Raw genomic sequence first — 18,211 nt, forward strand, 5'->3', positions numbered from 1 at the left:
ATGGCCCTATCCTGGATGTGCTGTTATTATTCTCAATTTACAGATGTGATGCCTGAGGCATGAGAGGCTAAGCAACCTGCCCAGAATTACCCAGCTGGTCAGTGGCAGAGTTAAAATTGAACCCTGGGCAGTCTGGCCCCAGAGTCTGGGTTCTGGACCCCCTCACTGTCCTGCTGCCCTCTGGCTCTGGGACAGTCCCCAGATGTCCCATGAAGCCACCACCACCACTCTCGGGAGTAGGCTATTTTCTGTTATTCATGTACCATTAAAGACAGGCTTCTCAGATGCTCTACCAAGGGGAACTGCTCCCTGAATGCAGGCAGGGCTCTTCAGGACTGAAAAGAAGGAAGCTTACCTGCTAAATTCCTATTATGTGCCAGACACTTAACATATGTCCATGTCCTCTTAATCTCCCAGGAATTCTGCAGGGTTGGATGCAAAAGTCCCTTTTGCCAGATGAGGATATTGAGGCACAGAGAAGTGACTTGTCCAAGGTCACACAGCCAGTAAGCACTTAAGATGAAAATGGAACCCAAGACCATCTGACTGCAGAGCCCATGCCCTTCCCACCAGGCTACACTGCCTCTAGAACCCACCATGGCCCCCAGGCAAGGGGAATGTCCTGGAGGGGAGGCAGGAAGATACCCAGGCTGGCCTGGTCACAAATGGGGTTGCAGTGGGTAGTCCCATCCCTGAATAAGGGGCCATCTCAGCCCTGAGTGCAGACTGAATAGGATATATTCCATGGTGGCAAAGGGAAGAGGAAGAAGCTCCCTTGGGGAATGGTGATGGGAGGTACCATCCCTCTGCCCCCTGTCCAGTGCCAGCCACTGAGGCCTGGCTCCTAAGGTTCTGGGTGGGAAGGTATTCTGAAATCTGGAGGTCAGTCTGATTCATCTCCAAACTGCCAGCAACTTGCAGAGAGCCTGGCATGTAGTATAGTAGGTGCTCAGCATGCACGTGTAGAATTTATGGATGAGTCCCAGAGTGGCTCTGGCTAACCCAACCCCTCCTTCCCCTAGCACTTTAGTGATATTGTAACACCTATAATTATCAGAGCCTTGACCCTGTGCCAGGAACTGCTATCAGCATGTTTTGTGTGTCACCTCATTTCACCCTCAAAATAACCCTCTGAGAAAGGTACTGCCATTAGCTCCATTTTACAGATTATAAAACCGAGGCTTTGGAGAGGCAAGGTAACCTGTCCAAAGCTTTACAGTGAATTACTGGGGAAGATGGCTCTTCCACTGGCGACTGCCTGGCCTCAGAGTCTATATTCTAAACTGGAGCTACTCAAAGGACGATCAGTGGGCTAGCTTTATCAGCATCACTGGCAGCTAGTTGGAAATGCAGCCTCTTGAGCCCTACTCCAGACCTGCTGAATCAGAATATCTGTGGTGGGACCCAGCAGTCTGTGTTTTAACCAGGATCATGCAGTGATTCTAATGTATGCTCAAGTTTGGGTAGTGCCGTCTAGAACACTAAGTTATACCGCCTCTTCAACAACCCTCTCAGCAGCCCTGAGAAGGGGTGGGAATTAGAAGAAGTAACTATTACTATTATTATTGTTGTTGTTGTTGTTGTTGTTATCATCATCATCATCATCATCGTCTCATTTTCCAGATGATGAACTGAGCCTGGACCAAGACTCAAACCCAAGTCTTTTGGTTCCTTTCTCTTTACGGAATCTGTTTCTCCACCTGAAAAATGAGTGAATGGAACAAAAGGATCTTCCAGGAAGAAGAGGAATCCCAGGTCTGACAATGAGCGCCACTTGAGAGATCAGCAGCACTCGCTGTTGGGCCCTGGCCATGGTGCTGAATTCGTGCCCCACTGACGGACAGCTGCCCAGGGTGGGAGATTGCGCCCCTAGAGGCTCCCCTGTCTTACAGGCGCAGTGTCTGGCCCTCTCCCCCAGGAAGCGGGAACCCCGAAAACTCAGCACCAGGCTGGATTCCTAACTGCTCCCCGCCCCCCCAGCTCGTCTGGGTCTGAGAAGGGGCGGAGGGGCCATCTGTGTCTTTAAGAGCAAAACATAGATTTTAGGGGCCGAACCGAGCCGGTCTAAGGAGATGGGTTAACTCCTTCCTTCTCAGCTCAAGATAAGTGTGGATGTGGGAGAGGACTAGGGACAGACCCTCCAAGCCCCAGCCAGAGGAAGGCTCCCAGCCAGGCACGCAGGAGCTGTGACCTGGAGGGCCTGTAGTATCCAGGACAGCAGCTCGGAGGGAGGCCCACCACCGACTACTGGGGCTGGAGGCTAGATCCCAGGAAGCGCTCCTCCTCCCTCCCCGCAGCAGCCGCCCCCTCCAACAGGCCGCCTTCCCAGCAGTGCCCATTCCCTTCCCCTTGCCTTTGTCTCTCTTCTCAGCCCTCCAACAGACTGGGTCTTTCTGGGAGGGAAAGAGGCATAATGGATGTTCCCAGAATTGGGGATGGTGCTCCTGGGGCCCAAGACAGGGCCAGTCACCTCCCGGGAGAGCAGCCCGGCAATCTCAACCCTCCGGCCCCTGCAACCCCACATTTCACCCTCCAACCTCTCACCGGGGTCCTCAGACCCCTTCCACCCTCCTGGATCCCCTCCCCCACGCCTCCTGGCCACCGGGTGCATTCTGCTCCCCTGCTCCCTTGGGCTCTACCTTCTGCGAGCTGAAGGACTGGGTCCAGTGGTACAGAACAAGGCTCTCCTTGGGCCAATGGGCGGGGCAGGCCGCCTCGAGCGCGTCAGGGGCCTCCACCGGCTTAGCCGCATCGCTCTCCAGCGCCGAGATGGGCCACCAGCTGCAGTTGGTGGGGGTCAGGTTGTTGGGGGTCGCCATGACAGCCCGGAATCAGAGGGAGGAAAGAAGGAGGCTCCGCGGCGGCAGCTCTCTCTCGCCCTGCATCACATGGCCTCGCGGAGCCTGCCCCTCTGCTTCGCTCCCTCCCTCCCCTCTCCGTGAATGTCATTACTCGCTGGGCGAGTGGGGGAGGGGTGTGGGGGATCCCAGGAGCTCCTTCCCTCCTCCTCCCCTTGGCACGCCCCTGGCCCCTGCCAGAGAAACCACCAGTCCTCTCGGGTCCGGCTCCCTGGAAGGGTTCAAGGAGCCACAGGGGAGTGGGCCTTGCCCCCCATATAGCTAGTATCTGGCCAGTCATCTGCCAAGACTCCACCATTGTTAACGCATTCTGGCTATCTTCCAGGAAGCAAATACCTCTTAGGACAACTGGTGTTATAGAGACCCATTCCTTTCATAAATCAGTGTCTGGAAATAGCTTGTTTCTCTTAGGGGCTGTCATTTTCTAGCATTTCTCCTGAAGGACCTCTAAGGACAGAAGGGAGCAAACTATGAAGTCTGGAGCAAATGCTTACACAGCACTTGCCGTGTGCCCCAGCTTTACAACCATCAAGTCATTGAGCCCTCACAATAACCCTATGAGCCTCGTTTTACAGAGGACAAAACTGAGCACAGAGAGGTTAAGTGACCTTGGCCAAGGTCCCCTAGCTAGTAAGTGGTGGAGTCAAGATTCGAACCCAGCCTGTCTGGCTCCAGAGTCTATGCTGGTAGTGATAAGGTCATGATACCATGATAATGTATAGACAAAAGCACAGCAAGCATTTATCAACCCAAGCACTTTACACGCATCATCTCATTCATCTGCACAATAATCATTTTTACTAGAGGAGGAAGGTGAGGCTCAGAGATGTCAAGTCATTGGTCCAAGGTCACTTCACCCAGGAGACTGAGGCATAACTAGCAGAGCCCATAATGTCCCGCTACCACTTAGTTTATCCTAAATATTCATAGGAGCTTTACATAAAGTTCCTTAGTATACCCTTGCTTCCCTTGCTATAAATATTGTTGTAATTTATTTACCATTGAGCAAATAGATGCACCAGGAAGATAAGCTTCTGAATTTGCCCTCCCTCCATGTGATGCTCTCAAAAACTCCTGAGCACATCACCCTTTCAGACTGATAAGCATGGCTCTTGAGGAATCAGTGTCCTTCTTTCTACCAGATAGCAAAAGTTCTGTGGCCCACGGGCTTCCCTTTTTGCTTTGGCTGCCAGGAAGCTTGGAGCTACATTTTCTACTAAGTCCCAGTTGCCACACTAGCCTTCCTGGTTCAGCAAATTCTTTGTTGCCCTTCCATGAATTTTTTTTTTTAAGATTTTATTCATTTGAGTGAGAGAGAGCGAGAGAGAGCGAGAGAGCGCGCATGAGTGGGGGGAGGGTCAAAGGGAGAGGGAGAAGCAGACTCCCCACTGAGTAGGGAGCCTGAGTGGGGGGGCGGTGTGTGCTGGATCCCAGGACCCTGAGATCACAACCTGAGCTTAAGGCAGATGCTTAACCAACTGAGCCACCCAGGTGCCCCTCCATGAAATTTTTATTCCTTTTTCCTCAAAGTGTCTTGCTGTTCATGATTTGATTTTACAAAGCAGGATATGATGTGTCTTGAGGGAAAATTCAAATGTCTGAATTCAGGGAAGTAAGACCTTAGAAAATCTGGTCCCTGTAGAGGTCAATTTTAGGCAACAGGCTTGAGCAGTGGAAACTTGAGCAAGGCAAAAGGGCCCACAGCGACCACCTAGCTAACCCAAACAGGCTCATTAAGAGACCCAACTTGAAAGAGCCATCAGCCCTAACTGACCAGTTACAACCAAGCACAGTTCCTAAGATTACCAAAAAAAAAAAAAAAAAGTACAATTCCATATGTCCCCATACTCCCTTACTCCACCTTGTAACTATAGCTCGTGGCAGACAATCTCTCCTTTACTGTCCTGCCGATGCTCCCTTGCAGTGTATCCGATAAACTTCTATCACTTTTGTTCTGCCTTGAGTGAATCTTTCACCCCTGGCACCGCCAGCCGCCACCCAACTGGGATGCCCCCCAGTCCCTGTGTCTTCCACCTAAATGCATCCAAGGAGCCCACGTTACAGCAGTTGCACTCAAATGTGTAGTCATCCCCTCAACAAATATTAACTGTGCCCCCACTGCGTGCTAGGCACTTTGATGGCATCAGAACTACGGTGGCAAGTAGGACAGACATTGGCCTGCTCTTTGCATTTTTCTAATCGATACATCTGGAGAAGAGTTTCCTATCGACGCAGGTCTAACCCTTACTTTAGAACAGTCTACATGGTATGGATGCACTGTAACAAATTTAACAACTCCTATTAACAGACATATATGCTGTTTCTAATTTTTTGTTATAAAAACAATGCTGCAGCAAAAATCCTTATTCATACAGATCTGTGCCCATGTTTGAGTATAATTTGTATGATAAATTCTTAGCAGTGGAGTTGCTAGATCGAGGAGTATGTCTCTGCCCAAGTTCCCTCCAAAGAGGCTGTTCCAATTTATACTCCCCACCAACAATCGACAAAAGGGCCCATTTCCCTGCACCCTTGCCAACTCAGCATATTTTTTTTCTTTTTGAATCTCTGGGTGAAAAAATGGTATATTGTGGTTTTTATTTGCTTCTCTCTTTTGAGTTTTTATGATAAAGAAATTTTCAGACATATGACATAGCAAACAAAATAGCTCAGTGAACACCTATATATCCATCACCTAAGTACAATCATTGGTTAAAACTTGCCACGTTTGTTTAATTTGGGAAGGAGAGTTTGAAGTATTTTGAAATGAATTATAGGCATCATGATATTTCATCCATGAAATACTTCAGTATTAAATACTTTACATCTAATGTAAGTCATTTTCTCACATAAACAACACACTTTTCACATTTAAAAAATTAACAATAAGGCCCTGATATCTAGTTCACATTCCCATTTCTCCTGTCGTACCAGAAATGTCTGCATAGCGCGTTTGAACTAGGATCCACACGAGGACCATGCCATGAATTCTGTTGTTACCTCTCAAGTCTCTTTTATGGAGAATGGTCCTCATTCCTTTATATTTTTCCCCACAATGTTAACTCACAGAGCTGTCCTGTACAATGTTCTGCTTGGGATCCTGATTGGTCATTGTCGCGCCTTTTAACTTGTACTCTCCTCTGTGTTTCCTATAAACTAGCACTTAGGTCTAAAGGATAGACTAGATTCAGGTGAAGCATTTGGGGGCAGGGATTTAACTAATCCTTCATGGGTGGAGCCGTGTGCTTCATTTTGCCTCGAATCCGGACATCCACAATATCTTGGTGTCCCACTATTAGTGACACCATGTTTCATTGAGGTGGTGACCACCACTTTCCATGTTAAATGTCCATTTTTCCTCTTCCCACCAGGACCTTATGGGTATCTGGTTTTTCATCCACTGATGGTCCTTGGCTAGACCAATTATCAGGGGCTGTAAAATGATTTTCTAATTTTGCCCTTTCAGGTGCCTTATCAACTGGCATTCTTTGAGTTTCATCTTTTCAACTGTTTCAAATCCATTTTAATTTCTTCCACAGCGAATGGTCTGTGTTTCTGTGCAGACCTGGGCAATTATACCCCAACATGATGAGTGCTGTGCTGGGGCAAGGATGGGGGGTGTGGCAGAGCCGGGAAGGGGCACCTGCCCGTCCCACCTGGGTGCTGGACATGCCAGCGAAGGCTCTCAGGAGCTGGGGGCTCTCAGTATGGGTTCCTCTGAAGCAGATCCCAAGACGAGAATTCAAGGACAACAGGGCACCCAGGTGGCTCAGTCGGTTAAGCATCCGCCTTAGGCTCAGGTCATGATCCCAGCAGGGAGCCTGCTTCTCCCTCTCCCTCTGCCTGCCTGTCTGCCTATTTGTGATCTCTCTGTCAAATAAATAAATAAAATCTTTAAAAAAAAAAAAAGAATTCAAGGACAAGCAGTTAACTTGGGAGAAGGAAACTCTGGGAGGCAAGTGGGGGAATAACACAGGCAAGAAAGGCAGCCTGGGAAGGTGTATTGTCAAGCAAGTTAGCACCCTGGGTGCCTGGAGCTTAATCCCACAGGGAAATCCTGAGGCTGGTGTAAAGCACTTCCCCGAGGAGGAAGAAAGCCAGGGCATTTGCACACGAAGTCCTGTCATTGTTGGAAGGCTGCTCCTTGCAGGGAGTGCTAATTTCCCAGCATTTCGGGCCTGCCCTGAGGTTGGCAGAGAAACTTCCAGCGACTACAGAAAGCCCTCAGGCAACCCATGTGGGTGCTGCCTGCTGGGGGTCAGCCAGTGTGCACAGAAATGGTAAAAGTAGGGACAGGTAGGGCATTGCCAGCATCTGCTCAGGGACCTCTAAGCAGAGGACTTTAAGAATGAGGAGGAATTAGCCAGATGGAGAGAAGATAGGGAAAGGGATGCATGCTCCAGGCAGAGGGAGGAGCAGGTGCAAAGCCCAGAGGTGAGAGAGAGGGTGCGGTGTTTCAGGGACCCACGGCTGTTCATCTGGCTGGAGACAGGTGAGAGATGAGGCTCGGCGGTCATGCCAGGCCTGCTAAGCCACCTTTAGGGGTTATCACATCATGCTGAGGGCACTGGGGAGTCACTGGAGAGTTTTAGTCAGGGAAAAGTAACATCCAGTTTGGGTGCCAGAAATCTGAAAACGCCTGAGATACATATACTGACATTCCAATGTATTAATTCACACTGGAGACGAGCTGTTCCTTGCCAGTGATGGGATCACTCCTGCCCTTCTCTCCCTGAGAACCAGGGACGGACTCAGCCACCAAGATGCCTTGAATGTGAACTCAGTGCACAGTGATGTGGAGAGCCTCAGGGAACTGCTCACTTGGGCCTACTACTGGTAGATTACAATATGTTATGACAGTAACAGCTATGAGGGTTTCCCATGTGCCAGACACTGTGCTAAGCACTTTTTAGTCATTATCTCAAGTGAAGTGAGATTGTTACTATCCTGATCACAGGCATGGGGAAATTGATGCTCAGGTGAATGAAGTTATTAGCCCAAAGTAAAGTGCTAACACCCAAGTCCACAGAGAATGGGAGTTCTAAGTGTCCACACAATAGGGGATTAGATAAATAGAGTACGTCTGCACCATGGAACAATTTATATCCACTAAATGAGTAAGGGTACAATGTATAGGTTACGGTTAAAAACAGGTTGGAATTGGGGCGCCTGGGTGGCTCAGCCGTTAAGCGGCTGCCTTCAGCTCAGGTCACGATCCCAGGGTCCTGGGATCGAGCCCCGCATCAAGCGCCCTGCTCCAGGAAGCCTGCTTCTCTCTCTCCCACTCTCCCTGCTTGTGTTCCCTCTCTCGCTGTGTCTATGTCAAATAAATAAATAAAATCTTTAAAAAAAAAAAAAACAACAGGTTGGAATTATATGAGCTACTCTAAAAATTCTATTTAGCAAGAGTTACTAGAATACTTAAAATATAAAAAGAAAAAAAAGCAGGTTACCAAAAAAGTATATATGATTCAATTTTTAAAATAAGTTATAGAAGGATAGTCAGCAAAAGTGGTTACATGGTGGGGCACTTGGGTGGCTCAGTCGGTTGTGTCCGACTCTTAATTTCAGCAAAGGTCACGATCTCAGGGTCGTGAGATTGGGCCCCGCATGGAGTCTGCTTGAGATTCTCTCTCTCCCTCTCCCTTTGCCCCCCACCCCCGGCCCCACTCACGCTCTCTCTAAAATAAATAACACGAACTGCCTGACCCCCAATCATCAGCTAGGAAGCAGCAGAGCTGGGGTTGGGGTCCAGGTCTACCTGATCCCCAGATACACCTGCGCCCTTTCCTCCACACACCACTGCCTCCACAGATAGCAGACACTGAACGGGCCACAGCCATGGGTGGGCTGGGGTGGGGGTGGAGGACATCCTTCAGCCTGAAAGGTTCACTCAGGAGATTTTGCTTCCAAGTTTGGGGCAGGATGAATGGTTCTCCTGGGAGTTAGAAGTCGCCTGAAGAAATACGCTGTGAAAAATCCTAACAGTGAATGCATCTACTGTCTACATCGATTACCTGAGGGCCTGCTGGCTCAGGAAGCCACAGGGACCCCAAAAATGCCGTAAGGCTGTGGTGAGGAGCACGGTGGATTGGGAGAGCACGTGTTCCACCTGACATACAGCTGGCCGCTCCTTGTTCCAGCCAATCCCTCCCGGAGTGGATTGCAAGCTTGGCTGCCAGCTATTCCAGGTTTTCAAGAACCTGGAGATCCAGAGGTTCACGTGAAATCTCTCATCTTAAAATGTGTTACGGAAAAAAAAAAAAACAACTGGCTGGCACAGAAATAACAAAACATATTCGTGGGTTGGATCTAAGCCCTCACATCATCATTTTGCAGCCTCTGCCTGAGATAATTTTTGCCACAATCCTAGGGGCAGTATGTCAGTTAACATGGCACTAGCTACTGAAAGAGCAAAACCACAGTGGCTTTACACAGTTTATTTTTCACTCACGCAAAGTCCAATTAGCAGTAGGTAGGGGGGAAGGGCAGGGAGTTCTCTGCCAACCTTCCCATGTGGCTTCCAAGATCACCCAGGCATTGCGATCCAGCAGGCACTGCTACCCAGTGGGCACACAGTGAAGAGAGAGAGCAGAGGACCTTGTGGGAGGTTTCAATGGGTGGCAGTCCTCCTTACTTATGCCCTTGTTCCACTGGCCAGAACTCAGTCCTGTGGCCACGTCACCAAAGTGCAAAGGAGAGCTGGGAAATGTAGTCTCTGGCCTGTGACAGTTTCCAACAAGAACTGTCCTATAGACTGGCTATGCAGACCTCTGAGCTAGTTATATCCATCTCTGCCCCGCACAATTACCATCCTCTCAATTTTACAGATGAAGAGATGAATCTCAGCGAGGCTAAGTGACCTGTGGGAAGTCTTGGAGCTAGGAGCACTGTCTTTCTGACTCCAATCCAGGGACCTTTCCTCTACCTCAGTGTTTCCCAACCTTGCCATTTCCTAAGAATCACCCATGGCACTTGTTTTTTTTTTTTTTTTTTTAAAGATTTTATTTATTTATTTGACAGAGAGAGAGATAGTGAGAGAGGGAACACAAGCAGGGGGAGTGGGAGAGGGAGAAGCAGGCTTCCCGCGGAGCAGGGAGCCCGATGCGGGGCTCAATCCCAGAACCCTGGGATCATGACCTGAGCCAAAGGCAGAAGCTTAACGACTGAGCCACCCAGGCACCCCATCCCATGGCACTTGTTAAACATACAGTCCCGGAATGTTCGGGGGAGAGTGTGGTAACCTGTATTTTCATCAAGAACCCCAGATGATTCTTCTCTCAGACTCTGCACCAGGGGCTACACCTCAGAATCATCTGGGGAGCTTTATGAAATGCTGATCTCTTGGCCCTAACCCCGAGAATTCTGATTCAGTGGGTCTGCAGGGAAGGGCCCTGACACTGACATTTTATAATACTCCCGGGTGACTCTAATGTGCAGCCAGGGCTGGGAACCTCTGCTCCCACACCAAATTAGGCTGGTAAATTTTTCAAATTAAAGCAGCAAGAGAAAGAGAGAGAGATCAATGAGTGAGAGCATTTTAAAAACTCAAGTGATTTTTTTTTTTTTAAAGATTTTATTTATTTATTTGACAGAGAGAGACATAGTGAGAGAGGGAACACAAGCAGGGGGAGTGGGAGAGGGAGAAGCAGGCTTCCCGCGGAGCGGGGAGCCCGACGCGGGGCTCGATCCCAGGACCCTGGGATCATGACCTGACCCGAAGGCAGACGCTTAACGACTGAGCCACCCAGGCGCCCCAAAAACTCAAGTGATTCTAATGTGCAATCTAGGTTGAGACCTTCTCGATAAATGGACAAGAAGACTGAACCAGTAGGTTTGGGGTAAGCCAAACTCTTGGTATTTTTTAAAGCTCCTCCAGGGTATTATGACACCACTGCCCTAGGGCTCTGCTACTCAAAAGGTATCCTCTGAATTATCAGCACATCTCTGGGAGCTTGTAAGCAGAATCTCGGGTCTACCCTAGACCAGCTGAATTAAAATCCCCGGGAGAGTGGCGCCTGAGTGGCTCAGTCGGTTAAGCTTCGGCCTTCAGCTCAGGTCATGATTCCAGGGTCCTGGGATCGAGCCCCGCATCGGGCTCCCTGCTCAGCGGAGAGCATGCTTCTCCCTCTGCCTGCCACTCTATCTGTGCTCTGTCAAATAAATAAAGTCTTTAAAAAAATAAAATAAAATCCCCAGGAGATAAGCACACATTCTAGGCACACAGGCTCTTTTCTGGGGGAGGACAGTAGATTAGGTCCTCCAATAAGGGCTGGCTCATCTTCTTTCCAACCCCATCCACCCTCCCGAAGCTTGCAGGAGGTTTTCTAGTGTAACCAGCATAATCTGTCCTCAAAGATCTGGGCCTTGCTGCCCCCATGCCGTGGCCATCTGTTCATGGATACTTTGTTTGGTCTGGGCATGTGCATGGTCTGATGAATCAACAGGGGACTTGCAGGCCCTTTCTGCCAGGGGAGGACATCACAGATGCTGGGTACTGTCTTGGGGGCAGACCATGGGATTGGGTGCTTCACCTGAAGATCTAAAGCTCTTTAGATCTCCAGGTTGAAGAAGGCAGACTTGTTTTGTGAGGTTCTGGGGCCAATCAGAGGAAGCTACAGGGAGGGAGGCTGCAGCTCAATATAAGGAAAAGTTTCAAACAAGCACGGGCCAAATTGAGGGTTGTAAGCTTCCTGTTCCCCAAAGAGGACAAGCAAAAGTTGAATGGCCTCCATGCAGGGACACTCGGAGGCAACGTCTGGATTGGATGTGAGCTGGAAGAACTCCCCTCAAGGCTGAGACCTGCAGGCCCCTCAGCGGCTGGGAGGCGGGGTCAAGGAAAAGAGCTCAGGGAGGGAGATGGTTCAGGGTTCTAATGCGCCAATCACGCGTGAAGGCAGTTTGCTTAAACACAAATGACTGTTTGTGCGTGAAATAGTTTCCGTGTCGGTCTCCACTAGTTTGAAAGCTGTGAGGTCAGCAGCTGGGCTGCCAGTGGAGTCCTCTGCACCTGGCACAGATACAACAGCATCTGTCCAGTAAATATTTGTTAACTTAAATGCAAATGGCTGAACACGAGCATTAATCTATTTGTCTCTCATTGGTAATTTTTGTACACTGTGGGACAATTTGGCACGCTTTTGTGCCCTTTAAAGCATCTTTGTCAGGTGTTCAAATTGTCCATTCTTCTGCTTGCTTTCTCATTAAGTGCTAATTATTTTTTATCCAGCTTGTATCTGCATGGCATTCTTTGTAATGAAAAAACAACTCATATATCCTAAATGGCCCATAAGGGGGGCGGGTATTAAATCATTCAGGAGCTCTCCTCCGCAAAGCCCATCCACCAATCCAAGTTAAGAACGTCTTATCTGAAAGCGTCTCAACAAGATGCCAACAGCATGGTCTCCAGGTGAGTGTCCTCTATGAACTACTTTATGTTTGGCTGTATGGTTTTTTTTTTCTCTTCTGAACATCTATTACTTTTAAATAAGAAAAACTAACCAGCAGGAACTGGACTGGTTTTAAACTCTATTTTAGATCTCTAATTTATTTTAGCCAGCTTTATCTAGTTGGCAATGTTACTGTTTGAGAAAATTACACACGGAAAAACAGAGTGAATGCTTCCAATAACCACTTAACAAGAAAGCTGAGACCCAGAGAAATATGGTGATTTATCTGTCCCAGGACAGGAGGCAAGAGCAGAACTCAGGCCCTGACTTGCAGGTGGGTGTTCTTTTTTTTTTTTCTTTTTAAAGATTTTATTTGAGAGAGAGAGACAGCATGTGAGAGAGGGAGAGAGAAAGAGAGCACGAGCAGTGGGAAGGGCAGAGGAAGAAGCAGGCTCCCCACTGAGCAGGGAGCCCCATGCAGGGCTTGATCCCAGGACCCTGGGATTATGACCTCAGCCGAAGGTAGACGCTTAACCCACTGAGCCACCCAGGCGCCCCTGGGTGTTCTTTCTTATACACAACTCCCTGCCCTTCCCACTGTGAACCTCTTACTGTTTTCTCTCACTAAGTCAGCAATGCAGGGCTGTCTCAGGCATTTATGGCCTCACAGGTTGGATATTTCATTTCATGGACAGGATCTGTGTAGATTCCAGAGTGGAGAGAGCCATCAGACCAGGCAGCCTCCACACATGCCTTTGCTTACTGGAAAACCACAACAGGCTGCAGATCGAATGCACAGAACTTCTGGCAGAGGCCTGTCCCTGGCACCAGGGCCACTCTGAAAGTCTGCTATTGGGTGATCTGCAAAGGCTGCAGGCAAGTCTGTGCCATTTCTGCCATGTGGGACATCTTCTTGGGAGTATCCAGGATTGCTGAGAAGTTCTCCATGGACACTTCCTCCAGTCTGGCTGGCTCTGGCTTCTCTGAGCCAAGTGAAAGGTGTAGGGCACTTCTCCAGCAGTCCCCACCATGCTGAGCAGGGCTTAGGACTGGGCTCCACTCCTTTTCCATTTGATAGGACCCAGCAGAGAGAATTCAAAAGCATTCATGCTGCCCCAGAACCTATGGCAGCAGCTTTGGGCTCTGCAGAAGCACCAGGGGCTGGGCTCAGCTGTGACAGGCTGGAAAATTCACAGGGTGAATGGATCGCAGGTCTCACAGAGGAGAAATGAGCATAAGGATTTTTTATTGTTTTGTTTTGTTTTCCCTGGCATCTGGGCGGATGAGTCCACGGTGGATGTTCTGGGTGTCCTAAGGTCAGCTGCAGAATACATTTCATTGTGGGGCCCTGGTCTGCGATAAAGAGTTATCTCTGGGCTAAGATGATTCTCAGAGGTGGTTCCTGGGTTTGGGGTCCACTGGGAGAAGGTGCTTTGGAAGCGCAGTAGAGAAATTCTGAAGGCCAGAGAATGAGAGACTTGAACCTAAAGCACTGACAGGTTCTTAAGGCCCACCCTGAGAAATTCTTTCTACACCTTATCAGGGAAAGACAAATAGGCACTTACATGACTAAATCTTAAGAACAGATTGCATAGTAATAATCAAAGAGGTGTTGATTTAAAAAAAAAAATCTTCAGTGGCTTTTCAAAAAAATTATAAGAATAATACACATTAATCATAACAAATTCAAATAATACATAATGTAGGAAGTAAATACAACTCCACTCTCCTAAAGAGGTACAAAATAAGGTAAGGTATCATTTTCAAACTATCAGATAGGCAAGCTTAAAAAAATGGTCATCTCCAGCCCTGGCAAGGGTGGAGGCCAGGGTTTTTTAACCTCAGCACTCGTGACGTAAGTCTTTCTTTGTGGTGGGGGCTCTCCTGTTGACTGTGGGATGCTTAGCAGCGTCCCTAGCCGCTACCCCCTAGACACCAGGAGCATCTCCAGCACTACCTCCCAGGCTGTGACAACCAAGAATGTCTCCAAGCACTGTCAAATGTCCTCCCGGGGGGGGGGGGGTACAAAATGAGCCCCTGGCTAAGAGCCATTGTAGGCAAATGGACACCCCAAACACCACTGGTGGGAGTGGAATCTGGCAGTTTAACATACTTATCAGATATTAAAATTTGTGTCACAGAGTGCCTGGGTGGCTCAGTCGGTTAAGTGTCTGCCTTCGGCTCAGGTCATGATCTCAGGGTCCTGGGGTCGAGCCCCACATCGGACTCCCTGCTCAGCAGGGAGTCGGCCGCTCCCTCTCCCTCTGCCCCTCCCCTCCTGCTCATTCTCTCAAATCAATCAATCAATCAATCATTTAAAAAATTTTGTGTCACAAGGAACTTCACTTTAAAATACATTTACAGGGCGCCTGGGTGGCTCAGATGGTTAAGCGTCTGCCTTCGGCTCAGGTCATGATCTCAGGGTCCTGGGATCGAGTCCCACATCGGGCTCCCTGCTCCTTGGGAGCCTGCTTCTCCCTCTGCTTCTCTCTCTCTGTCTCTAATGAATAAATAAATAAAATCTTAAAAAAAAAAAAAAAAAAATACATTTACAGGAGGGGCGCCTGGGTGGCTCAGTCGGTTAAGCGTCTGCCTTTGGCTCAGGTCATGATCCCAGGGTCCTGCGATCGAGCCCCGCATTGGGCTCCCTGCTCCGCGGGAAGCCTGCCTATCCCTCTCCCACTCCCCCTGCTTGTGTTCCCTCTCTCGCTGTGTCTCTATCAGATAAATAAAATCTTTAAAATAAATAAATAAATAGAATACATTTACAGGAGTACAAACTTGTTCAATGAGCACTAATGATAATAATGGATAATGGCACTAGTGGTTAATGCAGCACTATTGGTAATATTTTAAAAACTGGTAATGATATAAATAACACTGGTAGGAAATTGCTTAAATATCTATCTATCTATCTATCTGGCTGCAAAATGCCCAGACACACAACTGAATTAGGCCTGATATACAGAGGTCTTCAAGATAAAATTATTATGGGGGGGAGGGGGCACCTGGGTGGCTCAGTCAGTTGAGTGGCTGCCTCAGGCCATGATTTCAGGGTCCTGGAATCAAGCCCCACACCGGGCTCTCTGCCCAGCAGGGAGTTGCTTGTCCCTCTCCCTCTGATCCAATAATAAAGATAAAAGTAAGAAGCAGCAAAGGGAAGAAGGAGAACCAGAAAGGGACCATGGCTGGAGCCCCGCCTGCTCTCCCCTGGAGTAAGTGAACCTGGCTCAGAGGCTTGCCCTGCACTTCGAAGATCCCAAGGCAGCATGAGAGGCACCACGGCACCAGATCTTCAAAGCAGTTCTTCTAGTTGGTGGGGGGCGGGGGCGGTTATCTCCATCCTGCAAATGGGGAGACTGAGACTCAGGGAGTGCCATGACTCACCCAAGGGCCCACGTCTCTGGAGTCCCAGGGACCACTCCCCCAAAGTCACGGGAGCAGGTCCAGCCACAGGCTCCCACAACCACGGGTCTCACAAGCCTGCCCTGTTCAAATGCTCCTACTTGTGGAATCTACGCCTACAACTCTTCTTCAGCTCCTACTCCTTCAAGCAAAGTTGGTATTCCTCTCCCAAGGTCATTTTCCTCCTTCTGGCTCTCCTTTGCTGAAGGCATCATGCTTTAGGAAGAGGAGGGATTTGAGATCCAACCCCTGTCACTCACCAGCTCAACTGGTGGCTTCACCTCTCTAGGCTTCATCTGTGAAATGGAGATAAATGTACCTAACACCCAGAGTTGTTTTGAGGCTCAAAGGAACCACATTTGCAAATGCATTTTGTAAAACAGAAAGCACTTACAGATATTAGCTGATTTTATTTTGGCAAAATAAAACTCTAGCTCTCTTCCTATGGGGTTAGAGTAACACTGCTGGGGTCACTACAAGGGAGAAGACACTGAATGGAAATCTGAACCTGAAATATTGTACAAAGATTTACAATATATTGCAATACGTTGAGAAGGCCACAGAGAGTTCAGAAAATGGGTCAGTCCATCCAAGCTAGGTCAATCTGATTCTTAGTCCAGCTAGAAGGACCCTTGAAGGGGATAGGAATTCTGGGTCCCTGACAGGGGACATATGGGCCGAAGATCTAGACGTGGTGTCAACAGCAAGCTTTCACCAAAGCTGTGGAAGACACTGTTTCTGCCTGCCTGTTCCCTCTATCCCTTTCTTTGGGTAATAGCAACCCATCTTTTCCTTTGGAGAAATGCCCTACCTGTTCTCTGTAGTCTTGGTGCGATGGCCAAAGCGCCTTGCTAAGAGGTGGGCACTCTGTCAAGCAGTGCCCTGGCCATTTAGTCAGTGGTCTTTGCTGCTCCAGAGCCACTGCTCAGCTCTGAGTCTGAAATTTTTCTTGAATCCATAGTGAGATAAGAGTCTTAAAATCTGGCTTTTTGGGGAGGAAAAAAGATTTCCTAATTTCCAAACTCTCTGTAGATCAAGAACACAAATTGGGGGTGAGAGGATACAGATTCTCTATAAGCCACAGTGGGAGGATGACACACTGTAAGATTAAAGAGAGGTTCCCATACAGTGGGAAGGGACAGAGGCCTTCTGGGCCTGCCCAGGAGAAAAAGCAGGACAAGTGTTCTGGTCTGCCCTCCTCGAAAGGCCTCTCAGAGGAGACCACACCGGCTGGGCCGCAGCACCAAGTTGGCACCTTGGCTGTAAAAGTAGCCCCAGGAGATGAGACGGTGCACAAGGGCAGTTCTCTCCTTCCCCTTCCACCGTGTGCCATGTGGGTAATCTGGAAGTGTATGCCTGCCCCAGTGAGGGGTTGGGCAGGCAAGGAAAGCTCAGGAGACAAGTCAAGAGGACTGTGGCACATGATGACCTCATGACTAGAAACACTGGCAATGTTCATGATTCTGCTCAGGAAGGAAACCAGACCAGCCCTGTCTTGGTGGGTCCCACCAGAATCCATAATGCCGAGGGACAAGTCCAGAGCAGCCACATGGCTGGGAAGACCAGCAACGGGGAGGGAACATACCTGAATCACAAAGCTCGTTTGCTGCCCCTTCCTCCTGCCCAGATGCCACTTGAGGGGGAGGACGGAAGAAGAGGGAGGGGAGAAAACCCTGAAATACTGAATATTTATGCACAGTACGAACTGGAAGAGAGGGAAACAGCCCCCAGCACTGGGAGAATGGAGTCTGAGATCCAGGTGAGAGGAGTGAAACACAGGAAGTTGTACAGTTTCGGACCAGAGTAGCAGCGGGTAAAATCTGACGCTGCTAAAGGGCCAAAGAACTTGACTATTGCACAGAGGGGCACAGAAGAATGAAAAACGGGACTAAATCACTGTGACGACGATGCCCCGGAGAAGCTGCCTGGGAATTCCTGGCAGCCGGCAGAGGCTCTGGTCTCCAGTCTGAGGCCTGGTCATTCAGCGTTCCTGTTGGTTTAGCGACCTTTCTGATATCCTTTCCGAGAGAGCCACAGATTTTTCTCCTCTCAGACACAGCGTCATCCTGAAGAGCACGTGAGATGACAGGAGTGGGAGGCAAGGCCCCTGAGGACCAGCAGCTGGGTAGAGGAGGAGTGGCTGAGAGCAGGGCCATAGAAGCCAGAAGGGGACTGGAGTTAAGGAGGTCATGTCCAGTGTCAGTACTCAGAACTCAAGCAACATAAGAACTGAGGCAGAGGCCACTAGATTCAGCAACAAGGAAGTTACTTGTGACCGTAGCAAGATGTGTTTCCGTGGGGATGGAAGTCAGGCTGCAGTGCGCAGTGGGCTGAAGAGACTGAGACTTGAAGTAGTAGAGATACTATGGTTTTAAGGGGGAGGAAAGGACAGGAGCTTTAGGGGGGATCTGAGTAGAAGGGGGCTTTGTGGGTTTCGGTTTTCTCCCATTGTTTTTGTATTTTAAAGGATGTGAAAAGGTACCGTATGTGTTTGCATGTATGGAAAAATGGAGTTAGTCCCCTGAGAACAGGGGCAAGATGGGAACCAAAGTGGTGTCA

At 49.0% G+C, this 18,211-nt stretch overlaps 1 protein-coding gene across 3 annotated transcripts in view; it reads right to left on the reverse strand.

Moving 5' to 3' along the window:
- GDAP1L1 (ganglioside induced differentiation associated protein 1 like 1) overlaps positions 1-18,211 on the reverse strand; it is a 47,204-nt gene that overhangs the window by 23,695 nt on the left and 5,298 nt on the right. For 2 of the 3 annotated variants that reach the window (XR_004301215.1, XM_032419483.1), the window contains exon 1: positions 2,640-3,084. The exons of the other annotated variant lie outside the window; for it this stretch is intronic. Coding sequence is in view for 1 of the 2 variants with exons in the window: in XM_032419483.1 (XP_032275374.1) it covers positions 2,640-2,819 (180 nt within the window). In the remaining variant the exon portion in view is untranslated. Of the gene's footprint in view, positions 1-2,639; positions 3,085-18,211 lie in introns of those variants that run through there. 3 annotated transcript variants of the gene reach the window in all.

This window comes from Phoca vitulina, unplaced genomic scaffold, assembly GCF_004348235.1.
Source record: "Phoca vitulina isolate PV1807 unplaced genomic scaffold, GSC_HSeal_1.0 scaffold22, whole genome shotgun sequence".
Taxonomy (NCBI): Eukaryota; Metazoa; Chordata; class Mammalia; order Carnivora; family Phocidae; genus Phoca; species Phoca vitulina.